At 37.4% G+C, this 23,766-nt stretch overlaps 1 protein-coding gene across 14 annotated transcripts in view; it reads right to left on the bottom strand.

The window, feature by feature from the left end:
- shank3a (SH3 and multiple ankyrin repeat domains 3a) overlaps positions 1-23,766 on the bottom strand; it is a 1,882,192-nt gene that overhangs the window by 648,761 nt on the left and 1,209,665 nt on the right. For 12 of the 14 annotated variants that reach the window (XM_051931529.1, XM_051931540.1, XM_051931542.1 and 9 more), the window contains 2 exons: positions 13,044-13,222; positions 11,974-11,994 (listed from right to left, as the gene is read on the bottom strand). In XM_051931529.1, the coding sequence (XP_051787489.1) occupies positions 11,974-11,994; positions 13,044-13,222 (200 nt within the window). The remainder of the gene's footprint in view (positions 1-11,973; positions 11,995-13,043; positions 13,223-23,766) is intronic. The other 2 variants (XM_028815269.2, XM_051931524.1) reach the window with 1 other exon arrangement.

Raw genomic sequence — 23,766 nt, 5'->3', positions numbered from 1 at the left:
AGCACGCAGTTAAGTTCCTGTGTGCTGCTGATTGGCTCAGCAACGGAGTGTTGCATTAACCAGGAAGTCTCATCTCACTCATTCATCATTAACGTGCTAATGCTTCAGGGGCCGGGTCCAAGCACTAACAGAAGATGCAAATGATTGCAGAAAAGGTAAAAGTTTTGGATATGTTGAAGGAAGGGAACAGCTACACCGCTGCAGGACATCGATTCTTTTTATTTAAAAAGGAGGAAAAGCATATAAGATCTACGGCCGCAGTGTCCTTTAACCAGGGTGCAAAACGAGTTGCAAGTGGACGTGATAAGGCAGTAGTCTGGATGGAATCTGCTTTAGGAATCTTTGCAACAAGGTCGACGACGTCATGACCGCCTACAAGCTGCTACGTGTACTTCGCTATACAGTAAGTGTAAACTTATCTACCGATTTCATATTGCTTAGCAGTTGTCCCTGTTTTTAATAGAGTAAATGGTGGGTTGTAAACAATACAGGGGGGGTTTAAAAACGTCCAAATACACGTTAAATAATTAAATAAATATAGTGTCCCTACTTCGCAGAAATTCAGTTATCGCGGTCGGCCTTGGAACCTATCTCCCGCGATAAGTGAGGGATTACTGTACTCACAAATGGACACTCAAGAGAAACATCAAAGATCTAGCAAGGCTTGGAATATGCCAACCATGTCCAATCAATAAAATAGCTATAAACCAATTATATCTGATTTGTGGTGAACACCTTAGCTATCAACAGAGCATATTTACTCAATGTGCAAGCTTTCAACAATTATAATAAATTCTAATGTTTCTAATACTGGTAAGTATAAATTTGATTCTTCATTAATGTAAAAATTAACTAAAAATTCAGTTTATATTTAAATCAGTCTCCTGTTTCAAAAACCTAATACTTGTATCATTTTTTTAATTAAATGCCTATTTTTTCCTTACAGGCATGTGTTATACTAACTGGTTTACCAGAGAAATATGATGGACAACATTACAGAAAACATCCACCTGCTTTAGAGTTCTAATTAATTGAAAAGAGCCTGGGAAGAAATGAAAGTTGTCACCAACAGGGGAGGAGTAGCCAGAGTGGGTTATTTACATTTTTTGGAAATGTGAAGCAAGGGTACTTATCAAAAATCAGAGAAACTATTATAAAAATCAAACCACAAAATTGAGGACACAGCCAAAAGGTGAACAGCCAGAAGTCAGTTACAAAAGACATACCATTGCAATACTTGAATGCAAGACAATCAAGGTGAACCTATCGCAAATCAAAAATCAAAAGATGTGCTGCCCCCAAAACTAGATGCAAAACCGTTAATGGAGTCTAAAATGCAATTATTATGATTCAAAATCAAATGACCTTTAATACTATGTATACCTACACTGAAATTATTTGAGGTTGAAGACTAAAACTATAGAAGCCATAGCCAAAACTGAAGCACAAAACCGTAATCACTCTCAAAATATGAATCGGCAGAAGGTGACAACCAAAAGGTGAGTTGTTGGCAAAATCTAGACTCAAAACTGCAATAATCTGAAGGCAAGCTGTTGACAAAATCTGAAGGTAAATTGCTTCCAAAATCGAAACACAAAACTGTTACAAAAACCAAAACAAGAATTACAGGAAATCAGAAATCAAAAGGCTCGTGCTGAAGTTGAATGACTGTTAGATCCGGAATCTCAGACACTGCACTGGGGTTGTAAAGAGAATTATCAATGATGTGGTGGATATTACCTCCTAGGAGGCAGCTACTAGCAACAGTGCAGCGCATCTTAGCAACACATTTACAAAAAGCTACAAAACGTCGATGTCACACACTGGAAAAAAATAAACAATAAAAGAATTTCCACTAGTTCATAACTACATTATAAATACAAATAACTCACTATTAATATTCCCTGAGGTTTAAGCCTTTCAAAGACCCATAATAAAGCAGCAAAAAATATCACCTTGAACAAAAAACCATAACACCATTATCTTGATTTGAATAAAGTGTTCTGAGAATGTTATGTTATGTTTTCATTACAGCTTTTTATGTAGCAGAACACTTTAACATATAACGCAAAATATAACCACTGGTGAGCTGTTGGTATGCAGGCACAATAACTTAGATATATTTTTAACCGGTACAGAAAACTAAAATTAAAATGAAGTAATAATTAAATCTCACAATGTATTGTTAATTTCAGAAACACTACAATTCATGCAGAAATGTGGAAAAAGCATTACACATTTAAAGTGAACAACGATTACAAAGTATGATGTTTAAGACTCTCATCCACATTTAGCTAAAGGTTTACTAAAGGACAAAGCTGATATTTCATCAAAACTGTTGTTCTTGCTCCCAATGTAAGTCGACAAATTCATGACAAATGTGACAAACAAATTATGCACTCTACACATGTATTAATCATACCAAGCACATTTGATAATCTAAAATATTCTTCCCCCCAAAGTCATTATTAAAAACAGAATATTCATAAAATTATAAGCACACTCAAAACAGCATTAAAACCTCAATATAATATATAGTCACACGTAACGGGAGAATGGAACACAATCATGTTATATGCAGTAAATAAAGAAACGTACATCTAACATTCATGAGATAACAGGCTAATTCAAAATATCTGTGTAAACTGAAATAACATGCTTGTGTAATCTAAGTACATTTCTCCTGATCCAAGTGCATTTCTGAAGAGTAAACTTTTACTATTGCTTCATCCTACTTAGGAACCTCCGAGTTTTAATTTAATACTGAACTTTCATTATTGTTTTAACTTAATCTCAAGTCTTCCTTAATGCTATCTCTTTTAAGTGTTAAGAAAACAACTTTGAGTTCACTCCTGACTAATTTATTGTACTGTGAAAGAAAAATTATATGGTAATACAGTTGATTTCTTATACCAGGTATAACATTTACATATTTATGGATATGACTATATGACAAGACAAATCACATTTAAAAATTTTCACCATTTTTTAGGTTTTTAGAAAAGGACCTGGTTAACTATATAAAAAGTACTATACTCTTCTATTGCATTTATATGTAAATATTTTATACATATATATATACCTTATATATAATACTGTACTGTGGCTATTCGTTTGTCTGTCCAGGATTTTAAATCACCTGAAGCTCACAAACCGTTTGACCTACTGACCTGAAATTTGGTACACATATACTACGTCATATCTACTATCTGCTTCGGGGTGATGATTGACCTCCAAGGTTATTCCTATTGTTATTTTTATTTTATTTTATTGTAGAATCAACTCTCGGCAGCGGCCAGCAGGGTGGCTGTGCGGCACATGTGTACGGGCGCTGTTAACATCCCCATACACAAATATAGATAGACGCCGCATTCACTGTGTTTCCCAGTCGACACCATATGTCAGCACGTCAGCCTTATTGTGAGTGGCAAAAGTGCCATTTAAACTAAAACAGGTAGACATGGAAACCGGGTTTTCTGATGACAAAACAATAACGTTTAAAACAGTATCGTTTACATACAACAAATTTTGGCGAATCGTTTAAATGCAATTATTTATATCCATTTATACACTAATAATGGCAATATCATTATAATTATTAAATAATTCCTCCCATATAAGTAACATTTCTCAGACTGCCTTTTTCCATATCCTAAACATTTCTAGACTTCGTCCTGTTCTTACGCAACACAGTACTGAAGTATTGGTTAATGCCCGAGTCACCTCACGTATAGATTACTGTAATGCTATTCTATCTGGCATCCCACAAAAACGTATCCATTGCTTACAACTTCTTCAAAATTCTGCTGCCAGGATAATAACCTGCTGTTCTAAATACACTAAACATATTACACCTATTCTCTCTCAACTTCACTGGCTCCCTCTTCACTACTGAATACAATACAAAATACTGTTCTTAACATTTAACACTAAAATTACCACAGCCTATGAAAAAACTCGTAGATCTGTCCCATCTTAAATCGCTTCTTAAATCCGTTCGCACCTCTCTGCCATTGTCTTTTGTCTTCTAAATGTGCAGATAAAGAGAAGCTGCAAACAGCCGACTATTCCATCCCCCCACCGACTTAGAACGTGCACGAACTTCTCCCAGCTCATACCTGATGACCCCGATTCTCTTGATTCACTAACACAATGTCTAACTTGTATCTCAGAATGGATGAATAGTAACTTTTTCAAATTAAATAAAGAGAAAACTGAAATCTTAGTGATTGGCAATAATGGATGCAATGAGGCTATTAGAAATAAACTGGATGCATTAGGATTAAAAGTCAAAACGTAGGTAAAAATCTTAGGGGTAACTGTTGACTGTAATCTAAATTTTAAATCGCATATTAATCAGATCACTAGGACAGCATTTTTTCACTTAAGAAACATAGCAAAAGTTAGACCTCTTATATCATTGAAAGATGGTGAGAAATTAGTTCACGTGTTTGTTTTCAGTCGACTAGATTACTGTAACGCACTCCTCTCAGGACTACCCAAAAAAGACATAAATCGTTTGCAACTAGTGCAGAATGCAGCTGCTAGAATCCTTACCAGGAAAAGAAAATCCGAGCACATCTCTCCAGTTTTGATGTCACTACACTGGTTACCTGTGTCATTCAGGATTGACTTTAAAATTCTGCTTATGGTTTATAAAGCTTTAAATTATCTCGCCCCATCTTATATATCGGAATGTCTGACATCTTATATTCCAAATCGCAACCTCAGATCCTCAACTGAGTGTCTCCTTAGAATTCCAAGAGCAAAACTTAAAAGAAGTGGTGAGGCGACCTTCTGCTGTTATGCACCTAAAATCTGGAATAGCCTGCCAATAGGAATTTGCCAGGCTAATACAGTGGAGCACTTTAAAAAACTGCTGAAAACACATTACTTTAACATGGCCTTCTCATAACTTCACTGTAATTTAAATCCTGATATTCTGTATATCCAATTCATTATAATAACTATTCATGGTGGCTCTAAAATCTGTACTAACCCCTATTCTCTCTTCTGTTTCCTTTTCTGGTGTCCTTTCTCAAAGCACCATGATGTTCCAACAATGATGGATGGATTAAAAGCCAGAAGTCTGTATGACCATCAGCATCAAGTGACTTCGTGAGAACCCTAACTACAAAGAGGACTATTTCATTTATGTTAGGTAGAATGCCCAGAGGGGACTGGGCGGTCTCGTGGCCTGGAACCCCTACAGATTTTATTTTTTTCTCCAGCTTTCTGGAGTTTTTTTTTGTTTTTTCTGTCCACCCTGGCCATCGGACCTTACTCCTTTTCCATGTTAACTAATGTTGTCTTATTTTAATTTCTTATTTTGTCTTTTATTTTTCTTTTCTTCATTATGTAAAGCACTTTAAGCTACTTTTTGTATGAAAATGTACTATATAAATAAATGTTGCTGTTGATTATCTGGGAGTGAAGTGGAGTTTTAGAGTGGAAATAATAGATCGTTATTTGAAACGCACACATTTCATGTGTGTTCCGTTTCTACAATAATCTGTGTAAACACATTTTTAAAACAGAAACGTTTTTCATATTCTAGTAGTAAATGACAAAATGTAGGCATAAACTATATAATGTATGAAGCCTGAAATCCAAATATCAAAGAAACACTTTCATGAAAGGTACAAATATAACAGAACAAGTGCGCTTTTATTCAAAAATATAACTGCAGAAAAAAAAAGCCGCCTTAGTGTGCGACACTCATTTACTACGACGGCCCTGTGGCACAACAGTATCAGTTGCTGACTGGGAATCAAAAGGTCACAAGTTCAATCCTGCACGACTCCCTTTTGAGAAGTGAACTGCTCTTATTTTTACTATTTTAGAATAAAAAGATACATTTGATTTCAGTCTGTAACAGCCGGTGTAATTTATGACATTTGTAAAGGTTAGCTTTGTTTTTGTTTTTTTTTTTATTCACTTTCCATTCTCTCAGTCGCATTCAGGATCCTTCCCTGCCCAATCTGACACTGCTGTTTTCACATAAAGACGCGCCATAGCTCTGCAGTGTATCACAATACATACAACCGCATGTTTTTTTCCCCCCAATCTTGCCAGTCCCCACATGTTGCTGTATGCTGTTTCTTTTGTACTCCAGGACATGCAGAGGAAACATAGTAAAGAGCAGTAACTTCAGCGCTCTATGCAATCATCAGACACTCCCCATCTGACACTGCTGTTTTCACATAAAGACGCGCTATAGCTCACCCAAGGAGCGCCCTTCCTACATTTACGACATGTGTACTTGTTGCAGTGTACACACTTCTCTGTGCTATGGTTCCTATTACACTGAACAAGCACCTGTAATTTGCAGCTCTATTCATTATCTCAAAACAAATATATGCGACGTTTTAAAGAAATCATTTTATGACGCAAATAGTACCAATCAGAAAACATCGGCGAAGTAATGCAATATTATTTGAAAACGAACAACGTCAGATTGGGTGTGATTTATACTGGCGCTGTTACTTAGAGACAGGTCAGCAGCTGAATAAGCTCCTGTTCTGACTCTAAGTAAAAAAGCATGAATTAATCAACAGAAATAACCGCGATCGACATTTTAAACTTAACGATTTATAGTGCATACCAGTTTATAAATTTTATGTCTGTTTGAGGCTACAAAGAAAAAAAAAAAAAAAACACTTCCTCCCCAGCAGGGAATCGAACTCGGATCTCTACGGCACAGCAGGGCTGCCGTGCTCTGAGTCAGCAAATCTCAGCGTTACGCCATGGAAGGTGTTGTGACATCCTTGAACCTTTTGTGAAAGTGTTTATTTGATGTTTGGCCGTCAGGCTTCACACATTCTATAGTTTATGCCTACATTTTGTAACATTTATTATTAAAATATGAGAATGTTTCTGTTTTAACAATGTGTTTACACAGATTACTGTAGAAATGGAACACACATAAAATGCGTGTGTTCCAAATAACGATCTATTATTTCCACTCTAAAACTCCAGTTCAGTCACTCCCAGATAATCAAACAAGGCATGAGCTGGGAAAACTTAGTGAATGTTTTGCGATGGTGGGGGATGGAATAGCCGGCTTTTTGCTGCTCGTCTTAATCGGCACATTTAGAAGACAAAAGAGAGGTGAGAACGGTTTTAAGGTGGGCCGGATCTACGAGTTTTTTCGTAGACTCTGGTAATTCTAGTGTTAAAGCTCCCCCCTACCTCACTGATCTCCTCCAGACTTACACTCCTCTCGCTCACTCAGATCCTGTAATTTTGAGAGTATTCAGTCTGGCAATAGTCTGGTGCAGACTTAGTTTGCGGAAGACAGACACAACTAAAGACATGAGCATAAAATGATGGTTGCCAATTTCAAACTGTGTTTCCTCAATGTGCTCCTTGAGAAAAAACATCATCAAGTTTGAGAAATGTTAACAGCTAACAACAATCTACATTGTTAGTGACTAAATACGTTTAGCCAAAACGTTGTTTGAAGGCTCACTTGAGCACATAAATGCATAGCTTTGCTAGCTTAGCCTGGCGTAGCTAACGTAAAGATTATAAAACAGGATTTTCTAATGGCCAAATATAACCAAAACAATTGTTCAGCCTTACCTATGAAATGTAATCTCCCGGGATCTGGTTTGGAGCGTACAGAGGTTTGTAAAATCCCAAGCAGAACATGTGTGAGGCATCTTATTCATTACTTCACTCCACAGCAGTGCCACTCGCAATATGGCGGTGACGTTGACGTACGATTCTGCTGGTCATGAGGCGTCTAGTTCTTCTATGTCTATGCTCATCCCTACCACCTTCGCCGTCACTTCCCCTACCTCTTCATATCTTAAATCATTCTTGAGGCAGAGTAAAGACTTAAGTGCCAGCTTAAGTGAAAAATTAAAGAAAACGTACTAAATAATTGCAACTCAAACACTGACAATCAGTTTTAACGTGAAAAGATGCCGACGAAAGAAGAGAAGAAGTCGGCCGCTAGGGTGGCGAAAAGAAGAGCTGCTCAAGAAACAGCAAGCACATCAACCTCTGAGCAAACAAATGTTAAACATACAGAGAAAGAGTCAAGTGTATTCACTGCACATTATCGTGCAGTGCGCCATTACTGGTATATACTATATATATGTACATATATACTGTATATATTTTTTTTTCTGGGTGGTATTCTAGCACAATAGTGTTGCTAATTCACAAGTTCAGACAAATTTTACAGATGTATTCTGAATTTTGTTTTAACAATTAACATTTTCTTCAGTATCCCATGAACACTGACTAGGGAAGAATAAATATAATAATAATTTTGCCTGATGTTGGACTGAATAATAATGTTAAAGTTATTAAATTCAATTTCATGAAACATTTTTAAGTAGTTGTATACACATAGGTGCAGCATCTGGACATTGTCCATGTAGAGTATATACATTTTCTCTGTGTATCCATGTGGTTTTCACCAGTTTTCTTCCAACATACCCAAAATTAGTGATTTCAGATTAACTCATCTGTGAGTATGGGTGTGTAAATGAATAGACCCTGCAATGGAATGGCACCAAGTTCAGGGCTGTTTCCACCTGACCCTCAGTTGGATTAAGTAGGTTTGAGAATAAGAGGGGATATATAAGTATGTTTCACTTTTAACTGTCAAAAGTAACATTTAAAGCCCTTCAAGCAGTTTTACTGATCTATATATTTAATCCCATTTTTTCATGTTGAAAGAAAAATTACTGAAATAATAAAAAAGTAAATATAAATTTAAAAAAAAACTCTTATCAAAGTAACCAAGATTAGCACAGATACTAAACATTGATAATACAAGGTACATGATAATTTAAGCAGACTGTACCTATGTCCAAGAACTTTAGGTCAATGGACTGAAATACTCTAGACATTTTACATTAAATTGACTTAAAGATAAAAAAATTGGCTTTGCCAAAACAAGTCCATGATAAGATTATTAAAATCTCTCTCTAAAGTCAGCACACATGAGATATTGAGATTGCAGAAACAGATCATTGGTTAAAAAAAATGAATCTTCACAATATGCTTTTTCATTGGTGGAGAATAAGGACAATGCTGATGAAGAGCAGCAATAAGAAAATGTTTGCAAACAAACATTGAGGTAGAAGCTATTATGGTCTGATTAGACAGAAATTTGACTTATGTGTCACAGTGCAAAGAGGCCAATAAGGCTTAAATAAACTAAAACTCATTGGTCTTCCAACCACCTCTAAAAAGCTAGGCACAGTTGGTCAATTTGATAGAAGGTACTGTAGATTTGAACAATCAAAGTCAACTAAACAGAGACTATTAAAGAAAGAAGAATGAGCAAAATGGGCACCCTCCTACCAAACAATCGTGACTGATTTTTACTCAAAATAATTCATAGTCAAAATAATTCATACTTTTCATTGCAGAAAAAATAAGCCTACACTAAGTGAAGAGAGGTATTTAATCATTTGTTATAGCTTACATGATAACTTTTTGAAGATTCCAATCAGTTCTGCAGCACTTGATCATTGAAATCACCATGGAAAAGCCACACTCCTAAGTAAAAAAAGTAACACAGTCTACATGTCCTTTATGTTCACAACCAACACCTGCGGGTTAGGCTATATAAAGATGATTACGGCACTAGATTAGTCACACTTTTAATATTGAAGATGTTGACCAAAGGATTTGTACATAGAAACAAAGCAGATGACATTTAAAACTGGGAATTTTTTCAAATGGTACATCTCCCAGAACATAGTGTCATTGCCTACAATCGGGTATCACTTTTGATGCTTGTAAGAGACAGTATGACCAGACACAGAACAAAATGTCAAAAATATTCTGTTATGCTTTGTGCAGCATTTTGTGGCAGACCAGCACATTGCCGTTTGTTTAACAGAACAATGCCAGGTCATTAATAACTAACAGCTTGGAATAAACCCGCATTACTGATCCAGGTGCACAATGAGCTGCCTCTGACACAGCATGTTACGAGAGCTTCTAAGATATGCCCAACAGTCCTCATAGCACCCATGGGCTGCTGCACCCCTAGAGAGCATCTTACAATGCTTATAGGAATATGCCACACCACAGTTCCAGACATTTGTGCCATAACGCAGTCACTTACACTGATCAGGCACAACATTAATACCAGCTGCCTAATATTGTATAGAATTCCACCTTGTGATGCCAAAACAGCTTTGACCTGTAGATGCATGGATCCACAAGAATGTTGAGAATATCCTGTGATATCTAGTATTAAAATATTAGCATTAGATCCTTTAATCTTTATAAGTTGAAAGGCGGGGCCTCCATGAATCTGACTAGTTCGGTTGAGATATGTGGAGTTTGGAGGTCAAGTCGACATCTTCAGCTCTTTGTCATGTTCCGCAAACCATTCCTGAGTAATTTTTACAGTGTGGTAGGGAACATTATTCTGCTAGAAGAGGCCAGTGCCAGGGAATATAGTTATAATGAAAGGGTCAACATGGTTTGCAACAGTCTTTAGATAGGTAGTTCATGTTATGAATGCCAGAACCCAAGGTTTCCCAGCAGAATATTGCCCAGAGTATCACACTGCCTCCGCTGGCTTGCCTTCTTCACATAGTGCATCCTGCTGCCATCTCTTCCCCAGGTAAATGATGCTCACGCACCTGGCAGTGCACATGATCTAAAAGAGAATGTGATGTATCAGACCACCTACTTCCATTGTTCCATGGTGTAGTTCTGATGTTCACATGCCCACTGTAGGCACTTTCAGTGGTGGACAGAGGTCAGCATTGGCACTCAGGTGGCCCCATGCAGCAAGTTGCCATGCACTGTGCATTCTTCACCTTTCTCTCATTGTTGGCATTACGTTTTTCAGATATTTATGTTACAGTATGTCTTCTGTGATATTAGAACAGACAGCTAGCCCTCACTGCCTACATGCATCAATGAGTCTTATGCATCTATGACCCTGTTCCAGATTCACTGGTTGTTCTTCCTTGGACGACTTTTAATAGGTACTAACCACTGCATACCACGAACACATTACAAGACTTGTTGTTTCGGAGATGCTTTGACCCAGTTGTCTAACTATCATAAATTGATCCATGTCAAAGTCACTTAGATCCTTACACTTGCCCACTTCCTGCTTATAACATATCACCTTCAAGAAGTGACTGTTCACTTGTTGGCTAATATCTCCCACTACTTCACAGGTGCCATTGTAATAAAGTAATCAATGTTATTCACTTTACCTGTCAGTGGTTTTAATGTTTGTGGCTGATGGGTGTATATCACTAAATGTGTGAGTTTTACCAGATCCTATAGCCTCATTTTGGACCAAAAATGTTGTCTAGTTTTGGAATCTTTTTTACTGCCATGCCAATATCTATGTGCATGACTTTCTGGCAAATTAGAATATCACTTGCATAGAGTAAATGGTACACTGTATATCATATAATTCAGGCATAAATACAAGTCAGACAATGGTCATATTTTATAAAATATTCACTTTACGTGAAGATAGATAGATAGAGATAGATAGATAGATACTTTATTCATCCCCACAGGGAAATTCAAATGTCCAGTAGCTCAAACACATCATTAAAAATTGTTAAAATTATTAAAAAAAGGTAACTGAATTAAAAAAAATTTACTTTACCAAAGAGTAACACACAAATTCAAAGTGGAAACTGCTGAAGGAGACAACAAGCAAACTATGATATGCATATGTATAATTGTGGAAAATCTCAGTGGAATGCCCTCATGCAACCAGGAAAGGTTTATGGTGAAAGGAAAGAAGGCCACTTTCCCAAATGGAAAGTATAATTTTCTAACGTGAACTAAATATACATATGCATGGGTATACAAGCATAGAGGTGTGATATCTAGTCATCTACTAGTTGTCTTGAAACAAATAGACACAAAAGGGTATGTGTGCTTAACTTTTATTGTGAAGGGAACTGAAGAACTAGTCAGGGAAAACATGAGGATCAGCAAAACATTCTCAAGTGTTACCTATTTCATTAGATTGAACATCTTATATGCGGCATGAATGAAAATAAGAATAAATTAAAATGTGAGAGAAAAGCCCACACATGAAGGCAATGAATAATAAATAAACATAATTTCTGTATATTTTATAGAAGGATTCAATTTTTGAATAGCAAAAACACACATCATTTGTATTCACTCTTGATCTTGCACAGTTTGCAGTTCAATATAATATGCAAAGGACTAAAGCATGCAATTTCTTAAAAAAACAAAAAACAAAAAAATCAGCTAACACGACTTGCATCTTTCAGTTCTTCTTGATATTCTTACCTCATGTGTGACAATGTCAGACCTTAATCAAATGACTAAAACCTGGATGCTTATTTTGTCTGCATATTCCATCCACATGAATTATTCTTAAAAGCACATCTTACGTCATCAAAACAATCATAAACCTTAATATTATAACAAACAGTTATGCCTACAATTGGCACAGTTAAATCTTTAAAAGCTGGCATACCATATGTAATGCATGTGCACTTTGCTTTTAATATCATAAATGTTGCCAGCTTTAGCTCACACACTTGCATGGATAAATGAATGAATGAATGAATGAATCTATCAATCAATCAATCAATCAAAAATTCTGTTTCACTTGTAGCAACCTGGCATACACTCAAAGGCACTTAATATATATAATGCACAACATTACTAGTCTTATATTTTACAATCATATTACTAGTGATGGCACTCTAAACATAAACCATACTCTAGAGGCATAAAAGAGTTACTGACTCCAAGTTATTTCATCAAGTACCACTCTCCGAGTCTTTCTCAGTAGTCTTATGTGAAAACAGTAGCAGCCCTGCAATCTCAAGTTTTCCAAAAAAAGTACCACCAGTAGTAATGGCATTGTAATTGAACACCCTGTATTTTCAACAAGAGTGCATCTACTTCATACATCCTCTTAACTTAGACAGCATCTTTAAAATCTTTTTCCAAACTCACCATTCACCTCATGCAAGACATTCCTCTTGCCAAAAATCTTTCCAATCAACATTTGATAAAGAGTAATTAGAATCCAGTCAACTTACCCTTGACCCTCTCCCCTCGGTTCAGCTGGATCTCACCCTCTCCTTGGGGTGTGTAGGGTTTCACCACGATGAAGGTGCGCCCAGGCACAGCACTGTAGAGTTTCCGCTTGGGCCCTCTGTGCCCAGAAAGGGCTGGTGGCTGTGGAGGGGGACTCGGCTCGGGGGTAACTGTACTGGGGCTGTAAACGAAAACATAGGTTACCGTGGTGATTCCCGGCAACTGGTAGCTAAATCCAGTGGTCACTGACATCATCCCGTGACCTGAGCTTAAAGCTTTGAGCCCAGTGACCTCATCTGGCAAAAGGTCACTCAGTAATGCCTGCCCAACCCCCCTCCTCGCACACACCCCCCACTTTTCTTCCTAGTGGAGCCAGGAGTCAGTCATGATGCGCGGCGCACGTTTTTTTTGGGTTTCTGACGGGGCACACCTCGGAGTCACACATGTCCGAAGTCACAGCTTTCTTCCCCTCTTGGGAGGGAGAATGTTCCCCACTGCACTCATGCTGTTTCTCCCTCTGCTGCTCCCATCCACCCTTCGGATACACTGACACAACTGCGCTTTGCTACTGCCCTCCCCGTCTCTCTAACCCACCCCTCCCTCCACATTATACCGTGGACACCGACGACGAAAGAGTAGATTGATTTGTGCCTGCACTCGGCTCCCTAAAACAAGTCTTCGGGGAGCGAAGGGCATAAACCACCATCCCGTTTGCTTAATTGCCACTCTGCTCCACCCCCCCACTCCTCCACCCTCTGTAAGAGACAAACTGAGAATTCTAATTGAGCTGCCGTCTCTCTAGCTATTGCTATACAGGTCCCCCATTTATCACTTCTGCTGCGACCAGGTTCATCACCCAGAACTGAAATCTCTGAGGATCCTTCTACTCATCAGCTTTTTTTTTTTTTTGTTTTGTTTTAAATTCCAAAGAGAAAATCTAATAAGCCACCCAGTCCCAAAACAGTGCTGTGCTTCCTCAGTGGATCACTTTTTAACAAGTCCAGGCAAAAGAGATGTCCCTTTTTCCAAGCATACAGAAACTCCAGGTCTGTTTGTTATTTTGTTCCACATCTTTCTATCATTTTTTTCATCCTTTTTTGTGAGTCAGGGATTTCTCAACCCCTCCCTTCAGCTGCTTGATCAATCGAATCAAGCCGTTCATTCTCTCTCTCCCTCTCTCTCTCTCTCTCTCTCTCTCCCCCTCTCGGCTCAGTGACGGCTTTTCAATTACTGCAGGGAGACAGGGCTGGAATGGCAACCGCATATTAATGCCTTCAGCTGAGGGTACTGTGGATTCCGAGAGCCAGACAGTCAAGAGAAAGAGGGGAACAAGCTCAGTAAAGGGGCATATAACATGCTTATGAAAGAATGCCATCGCCAAGACCTTCACAAGAGAGAGAGACAGGTAGTCAAACGCAAAGCGTGGACCTGCACGGCGTAAGATTGCAGTAAACAATTTGGCTCTTAATTCATTTGCTCTGTGCTTCACAGGTAAATACATTTAAATGGCTGGTAAAGTAAAATGGGAAGATTTTGTACATACTGTGTAACTCAAATATGAATTCTTTAGGCAAGACGAGTGAAAATTCATTTCGTTGTTAATAATCAGAAACGTACAAAAGAACTGAAGGATTTTTTCCCCCTCATACGCAGAAATGGTCAGAGCAACTCCTTCATTCTGTTAGAGAAAGATAAGGCTTATAGTTTCTGAAGTGAAATAAGAATGCATATTGTGAAATGTTAGTCTAATTAAATAATCTCCATTCATAATGATTTAAAATTGTCTTATTTCAGACTGAAATACTGCATTAAATAATCCTAATACTATTTTTCAAGATTTATTATTTCCCGATTTTCTTTATTAGTACTCACTGCTATGACTAAAAAAAGATGGTTATGTATAAATATGGTATTAAAGATCAATATTAAGACCTAAGATTTTAATGCCATTGGGATCGAAAATGCCTTCAAGCAAGGACATATTAATTTCTATCAATGCAGTTAGTTTTAGACTTAATCATGCAATTACAGAGGGAAATACTTTACAGAAAGAATCCCACCCTTTAGAAATATTAATGAAAAGCTACATATATAGTATTTAGGAAATAAAGAAATATTAATATAGATAAATTAATGACCATGTGAGTACACAAACAATACTGAATGACTGTTAATTGTGAAGTCAAACATTAGGACCTAGTCCATTATTTAGCCAACTAGACACATTCTCTTTTACAGAAGCAGAAGGAAAAATAATTCTTAAGGTACAGTATGCACTCTTAATGATAAATTGTTTAAAAAGTGCTAATTGCCATAGAAACATTTTCTTCTCAGTATGCAGGTTTTGTTACATCAAGATAGTATGCAAGCTGAAGGAATAATAAATAGACATAAAAATTGCCAAGTTTTGTTTATTGATGTGCTGAATTATCTATCTATGTAACAAAGTTAAACAGGCAGTGTGGTGTAGCAGATGAGAACACTGCATTTTAGACCTACTGTATGACCCCAAGGAAGTTAATTAATGTACCTGTAATCAACTAAATATTACAGGTATAAACAATTGTAAAGTATCCTGATAACGCAAGTCACCTTTGATAAAGGTATCAATCATTTTCAAGTCTACTTAATCCAACTTACAGTCAAGGGGCACTGAAGTCTATCCCAGCTGCACTAGCTGCAAGGCAGGAAACCAGACTTGGACACAGTACCAGTCCAGGCATCAGCCAAATATACAATAATAACAACATATGAAAGAAAACATAAGTCTGTTATTACCTTTTATTGTAAATAAACCTATTGTTTTTGAAGAATATTCTAAATGTAATCACTGAAGAAGCAAAATAGAGGTTGGCATACGACATAGCAATACAACAGAAGTTGCATAACAGTTTATAAGCACAAACAATATTTTTATAGTACTGTTCTCTAAGGAACAGCATCCAGTGGTACTTTTCAGGTACATACAGTATACTATAGTTGTTCATATGTATTTTTTAACTGATGGAGCTAAGGCATGCTACATGCATATCTTAGGGTCACAAAATAATTTAGGTATGAGAAAAGAGCCAGAACCAGGATCTGAACTGTCCACCATATCATTTAAACGTGAACAAATTTCTTAGCCACTCTCTCTCGACGCCTAACACAATGGATTACTAGAATACTGAAAATCTTCACAAAGGACAAGGCACGACTGTACATAATTTTGACTGCATTGTAAGAATTATGAAAAATTCACCTCCTAAACTGACTTGGCAAGCACACAACAACAACAAGAGTGCACAAAAACACCTAATGAATTCCAATTAAAATCAATGAATGAATTAAAATAAAGTGAATACATTAACCACTAAATAATATATACCTGTGCAGAACCCCAAAACCTATTCTTTCATGCAGCATATATATAAGGGGTATGGACACCCTGAAACAGCCACATTCAGTTTGGGGGCTGGCAGGAAGAATGGTAAGGGTTTGTTTATAGCATTGTAGAGGAAGAAATAATATTTAATGAGATGGTGACTGCAATTGACAGCCTGTCTTTCTAATTTGTGATTCTTACTGTAATGTGCATTAAACATTTGTGTGATTTATTAAACACAGTCTTGCTTTGTATGCTGATTGTGTGCACACATTAATATAACAGTTGAGGTCTGAACACAAGAAAGTCAATTTACAATTTTTCTCAGTTTTCAGAGTGTATACCTTTGACTGCAGTCTCTCACAGCAATGAAGTACATATGTACTACATTCTGTATATTTTAAGTAAACACTCAGCATGTTTTTAAAATACAGAGTTATACACAAATGGCTTATTTTTAAGTTGACTGTCTGCAGCTATACTTTCTCTGCACTATTTCACTTTTCATTGGTATTCATGCACATGCATTTCACTGGTAATAGTGTTTCAGGCTTCAATGATTGTCCTATGTTCTCCCCGGATGGTTGTAAACTACAGTACATCAATGGGTTTTTGAATGAAACATCTGAGAGTATGAGCAAATCACAAGCTGTAAAGATAAGAGAGGACTATTAATTTCAAGAAACAACTGAAAAATATGTATGAAAAGAATAATCTTTATGCATTGTACAGAAGAATTATACTCTGAATGCTTTATTTAAGAAGAGATAACAATTAAAATAACACAGTCAATTCCAGCTGCAATCCAAGGAAATAAATAACAAAAATGAACGTTGATAATATAAAAGGAATAAAGGGGGGGCACAATAAAGCCTGGCTTTGAACAAATCCATTGGGTTTATCAGCTGTGCAATCTATGGGTCATTCTACAGGCTGAATCTATTTGTTATTGACATGGAATTTTCATTTTCTTAAAGTCTTAAGACCATTCACTTATTCTAGGACTGTTATAACCTCACAACCCTCTCATCTCAAGCCATCACTAGAGGTACATAAACAATCAGAAAAGCTTAAAAATTAAGTATAACTATCCTATAATATAGCCATATAGTTACACCAGGGGCAATACTTTGTTCCCAAAAAGAGGAACGCACCTATTAAGTTGGAAGTGACAGCATTATCTAAAAATAACATATTCTTTTTGACATCCTGTGACATTATCCTTTTTACCAATGAAGATGCATATCATATTTAATAATTTTACTAACATATTTAATGTATTCCAGTAAAGGGTCAAGGGACCTCAGGGTGCATTGATATTATAATTATACTTATTAGTTTTTATTAATAACACTACAATTAAATAAATATTTATTTAAATCAGTGTTTAAAATAATATTTTTCTATAATAAACATAAAGCACACTTGTTAAAATTATCACTATTTTTGTAATAAGGTAAATTACTGATATTCAACAATTATGAAATAAAATTGAGGAATAACACTTTTTTTTTCAAAACAAATATTACTTTTGGAAAACCTTCCATCATCCCAAACTCACCATTCAAAAATGTAAAGAGTTGAGAAAATGTTAAATACAGGAATGTTCAATTGTAGTTTTTGTGTAGGAAGATAAAACAATGCGCATGTATATGTTAATTAAAAGTAGATAATTAAAGCTTAAATTAAATTAAGTAGATTAAGAAGTTAATGTTAACGCCACCTGTTAACTCTGCTGTACAGGTACGTAAAAGTATTAAATATAAAAATATATGGCAAGTGCCAAGAATTTTTTAAAAGGTGACACCTGTTATATATTGCTGCCCTTGTGTCTTTAGTATATGTTATAATACATTATTATGAATAAAAATACACTTAACAGCACTATCAAATTATAAAAGAACATCAATGTCTGAATACTTTTCAAGTACACTGCATCATAATGCATAATATTTGAGCATTATCATGCAATTATCGGTTACCTTTGTAACATATGGCAATATTGCAGCAGCATAACCACAATGACAAACATAGTGTTTACTGTTAGTCTAAATACCATGACATACTCACTAATCAGTAAATGTAGTCTATGGCCTGGTCTGGTCCACTTATTTATAACAATGCCATTTACTATGTTCACCCCATTATCTGTAATCTTGCAAACTTTGTGCCTCTCCTGCAAACGCCAAGCAGGCAATGAAAATCTTATGTCTTGTGGAAAACCTCCTGTTTGTAAGAATCTCCCTTTCAGCATTAATTCCTCCTCCATAACAAGTACTGTCACTTGCTCAGGTATGTTTCCAAAGTTCTACTCATAGACAAAATCATTTGAGGTTGCATATAGAGCCGTTTGTTTCAGATCCATTTCAGTTTCTGTCTGACATTTGGGATAAAATTAAGAATTAACACAAATTCTAAAAAATAATTGCAGGAAGGAATATATCTGTTACTCTGGGTGCTAGAACATTTTTTAAACCTTTGTTGTGTACAGTTTTAATCAGAGCCTTGTCTTTTGGTGACAAACACGATGACTACTGTTATCTGGTTTTGCTTTTTATAGCCTTTATGATATGGACATCTGTTATAGTGTCAACATGTAATGGTTATCCATATTCTAACATTACTTTGACTTGGTGCTGCTTCTTTAACAATAATTCACAAACTGAACTGAATTTTAGTTTTATAAATATTTGAGTGTTTTCACTACTGAAAACAAGATAATGTCAAATTATGGGCAATTCTCTACATTTTACCAAGGCAAACATGTCCCTTTGGGCTAACTTGGGTCTTTCTGTGAGCAGAGTCAGCTAGGGCTGCCCACAATCAAACCTGTGTGAGCTAATTTTGGGCTTCCTGTAGGTGGATCACTCCAAATGTACATATGGGCCCCGTATAGGGAACAATGTGAGCAAACACACTGGGGCTATTCTAAACTATGCCCATATGGGACAATGATGTTCATCCCAAAATTAGTCCTTTTAGGTTTTAGTTATCCAAACAGAATTAACAAATTGCTCATGCTCAATTACTAGAGCATTACTGTATTACATGTTATTTCTATATGACAAAGTAATCCAGCAAGTAACCAACATGACAATTAATCAATCAACAGCAGTATGAACATTCACTTTTAACTATACTATTATACAACTGAATTACACTATCTGCCATTAGTGTGGTGTAGTGGTTAAAGCTTTAGACTTCAAACCCTGAGGTTGTCGGTTCAATCCTGCAGCTGACACAATGTGACCATGAGCAAGTCACTTCACCTGCCTGTGCTCTAACTGGAAGAACAAAACAAACGTAACCAGTTCTATCTTAAATGTTGTAAGTCACCTTGGATATAGGAGTTAGTCAAATAATAAATAATATTAATGAAGTGTACTCCTTGAAACATATCATTAGCTGGAATCTTTGAATGCCAATATACTTTCAACACTTAGAGCAAGTTGTGCCAGTTAGAGTATGCATCTTATTCAGAGTTGCAGATCTAAGAAGTGGATGCTGTGCTAATGATAGGACATTAGTATTATATGGGGGGCATAGCAAAAGCATTGGGGCAAACCCAGATCAACAACTGTGCTACAATTAAATCACAGACAAAATATGTGCAGTTAATAGAAGGTCAATACTGTGCAGTACATACACCTTCCAAGGACTGGATAATCTATGGTGCTGTCTGTCCTGGTGCTTCCATTGGCAGTGGTGCCTCTTGAAGCCTGCTTAAAGGGCAGTGCCCCAGTTAGACAACATAAGTTGTATGTTTAACAAGAATGTAAGTTTAATGTCACTGTGCTCCGTACAAGAAATTATTTTATAAATTCACTCACATGTGCAGGCCAAAGTTAGCACACAGGGGCTGTCAGCATTTAGAAACTGCTAGTCTAGCATTTGGAGAATGAAGGGGACAACTGTGAAAATAGGCATTGTACTATTCCTGTATGTTAGAGATGAAATTGAATCATTTCCTTTCCTTGTTTGGAAACCAAGGAAGGGCCTACACGTGGAGAAGACAGTATATAAGACTTGGACTGCAGCCAAACACTTTGAAGCCGATGGACGGAAGATTATGTCATCCGTCCTGAAAATCCTTTCAGCGCAGTGACGAAAGATGGCAGACTGTATAGATCAAGATCCCACCTTGATAAAGTGTGTCATGGCTTCCCATCTGTTATGCTGCGTAAATCGTCATTAAAGAAAGCGAAGTTATTTTCTGTAATGTGATTTTTACCGCCGTATCAATATGGGAGGGATATTGCCTTTTATATCATATCTATATATTTTTCAGTTACTTAAAACACCGCAATTTCAAAAGAACTTATTCCAACTAGGGAGCTATATCACCCCCTAAAAGGAAACAAAATGGCGTAGTCGGCAGGATTGTGGCTAAATTAATAACCGTATCATATTCATAATGTAATATATATATATAAAATATGCTTCTGATAATGACGGCATGGAAGATCTCGGTCAGATGCTGAGTGTATCGGGATGGTCGCGCGCACAGTCATGGACTCCCATGACCGAGTTATACTGCCTTAAAATGACTGGCCTGAACTGGAATAGGGATATTAATTAATCCCGTCAAAGTACAAGAGGCGGTCTTGTAACATGGGCCAACAGTGCATGGGGCAATAATAAAAAAAACCAGACAGCTGCCAGTGAGTTGTGGTAGCATCTGCTAACTACATTATACGAGTTGGACTTAAAAGTCCAAAGCATGATTACAAAATGTGGGAATAAAAGACGAAACTAAACCGGAAAAAAAATAAATAAATTGTAAAACGCCGCAATTTCAAAAGAATTTATTCCAACTAGGCAGCTATATCGCTCCCTAAAAGGAAAAAGTATGTTGGAGTGAAGTATGGGTGAGAGGACTAAGTAACAGTTGTGCAACCTAAGGGAGTTAAGAGAGTCTGTGTGTAGCATGGCATTCTTGAAGGCAGAACTCCGAGGTTGTGATGATTAACAGATGTTGGGGTTATCTTGACCTTCACCCAAGCCTCTCTGGAGGGGTCCTTGGACATCAATTAACATATTGCCCAAAAGGTTTATTAACACTATTAGGCATGATATTAATTACATATTGTCAATGTGAGGATGTTTGTTTTACAGTAAGTTCAGCATATTTTGAAGAAAAGTTGAAGGGTTTCAGCTTCTAGTATACAGATGGTGCTGTGCTTCTTCAGAATCCTTACTCTTTTACCATCACTGTTAAATATTCTCAAGCCAGGATCTGTAAAATTTTGCAATTGCACTCAATAAATAATCATGAAGGTGTTGTAACTGTAAACCTGTTTTTACATTCTATAAAATATTTTACTTAACACTTATGGAGTGCTTACTCCCTGACAGTGTTTAAGCATTTAAAAGAAGAGGCAGAAGTAAAAAGATGGTGTTAACCCTTGTAATTCAATCAGTTGCTGTTGCTACTACTCTACTAGAAGACATTACTTTACCATTAGACAACACCTGACAGTAGGGAAACAGATGAAAAACTGGAGGTCTTGGTATGTGTAACCTGCCACCCACAATTGGAATAACTTTGTGTAAATAATATAAACAAGCTGCAGTGGGTTGGCGCCCTGTCTGGGATTGGTTCCCTGCCTTGCGCCCTGTGTTGGCTGGGATTGGCTCCAGCAGACCCCCGTGACCCTGTGTTCGGATTCAGCGGGGAAAATTCAAAAGAAAGAAAAGTACTGATTTGGCTATCACAGTCACAATGAAGTATTACGCAGAATAAAGAAAAGGTGTATGATGAGTTGTATGAGGGGTTGGACACTATTGAGGGAGAAAAGGACCTGTATCGATTGGCTAGACAGAGAGACCGAGCTGGGAAAGATGTGTAGCAGGTTATGGTGATAAAGGATAAAGATGGAAACGTACTCACAAGCAAGGAGAGTGTGTTGAGCAGATGGAAGGAGTACTTTGAGAGGTTGATGAATGATGAGAACGAGAGAGTCAGAAGGTTGGATGATGAGGAGATAGCGAATCAGGAAGTGCAATGGATTAGCAAGGAGCAAATAAGGACAGCTATGAAGAGGATGAAAAATGGAAAGGCCGTTGGTCCAGATGACAAACCTGTGGAAACATGGAGGTGTTTAGGAGAGATGGCAGTGGAGATGGCAGATTGTTTAATGGAATCTTGGAAAATGCGAGGATGCCCGAGGAGTGGAGAAGAAGTATACTGGTACCGATATTTAAGAATAAGGGGGATGTGCAGGACTGTAGTAACTACAGGGGGATAAAATTGATGAACCACAGCATGAAGTTATGGGAAAGAGTAGTGGAAGCTAGGTTAAGAAGTGAGGTGATGATTAGTGAGCAGCAGTGTGGTTTCATGCCAAGAAAGAGCACCACACGTGCAATGTTTGCTCTGAGGATGTTGATGGAGAAGTATACAGAAGGCAGAAGGACTTGTATTGTGTTTTTGTGGACCTGGAGAAAGCATATGACAGGGTACCTTGAGAGGAGCTGTGGTGCTGTATGAGGAAGTCGGAAGTGGCAGAGAAGTACGTAAGAGTTGTACGGGATATGTATGAGGGAAGTGTGACAGTGGTGAGGTCTGCGGTAGGAGTGACGGATGCATCTAAGGTGGAGGGGGGATTACATCAGGGATCAGCTCTGAGCCCTTTCTTATTTGCAATGGTGATGGACAGGTTGACAGACAAGGTTAGACAGGAGTCCACGTGGACTATGATGTTTGCTGATGACATTGTGATCTGTAGCGATAGTAGGGAGCAGGTTGAGGAAAACCTGGACAGGTGGAGATATGCTCTGGAGAGGAGAAGAATGAAGGTCAGTAGGGACAAGACAGAATACATGTGTGTAAATGCGAGGGAGGTCAGTGGAATGGTGAGGATGCAGGGAGTAGAGTTGGCAAAGGTGGATGAGTTTAAATACTTGGGATCAACAGTACAGAATAATGGGGATTGTGGAAGAGAGGTGAAAAAGAGAGTGCAGGCAGGGTAGAATCGGTGGAGAAGAGTGTCAGGCGTAATTTGTGACAGACGGGTATCAGCAAGAGTGAAAGGGAAGGTCTACAGGATGTAAGTGAGACCAGCTATGTTATAGGGTTGGAGACGGTGGCACTGACCAGAAAGCAGGAGGCAGAGCTGGAGGTAGCAGAGTTAAAGATGCTAAGATTTGCACTGGGTGTGACGAGGATAGATACGATTAGAAATGAGTACATTAGAGGGTCAGCTCAAGTTGGACAGTTGGTAGACAAAGTCAGACAGGCGAGATTGCGTTGGTTTGGACTTGTGCAGAGGAGAGATGCTGATTATACAGTAATCCCTCGCTATATCGCGCTTCGACTTTCGCGGCTTCACTCTATCGCGGATTTTATATGTAAGCATATT

This window comes from Erpetoichthys calabaricus, chromosome 1 (genome assembly GCF_900747795.2).
Source record: "Erpetoichthys calabaricus chromosome 1, fErpCal1.3, whole genome shotgun sequence".
Classification (NCBI taxonomy): domain Eukaryota; kingdom Metazoa; phylum Chordata; class Cladistia; order Polypteriformes; family Polypteridae; genus Erpetoichthys; species Erpetoichthys calabaricus.
Note: the sequence above shows the minus strand (reverse complement) of the source record. Positions and strands in the feature narration are given on the sequence as shown.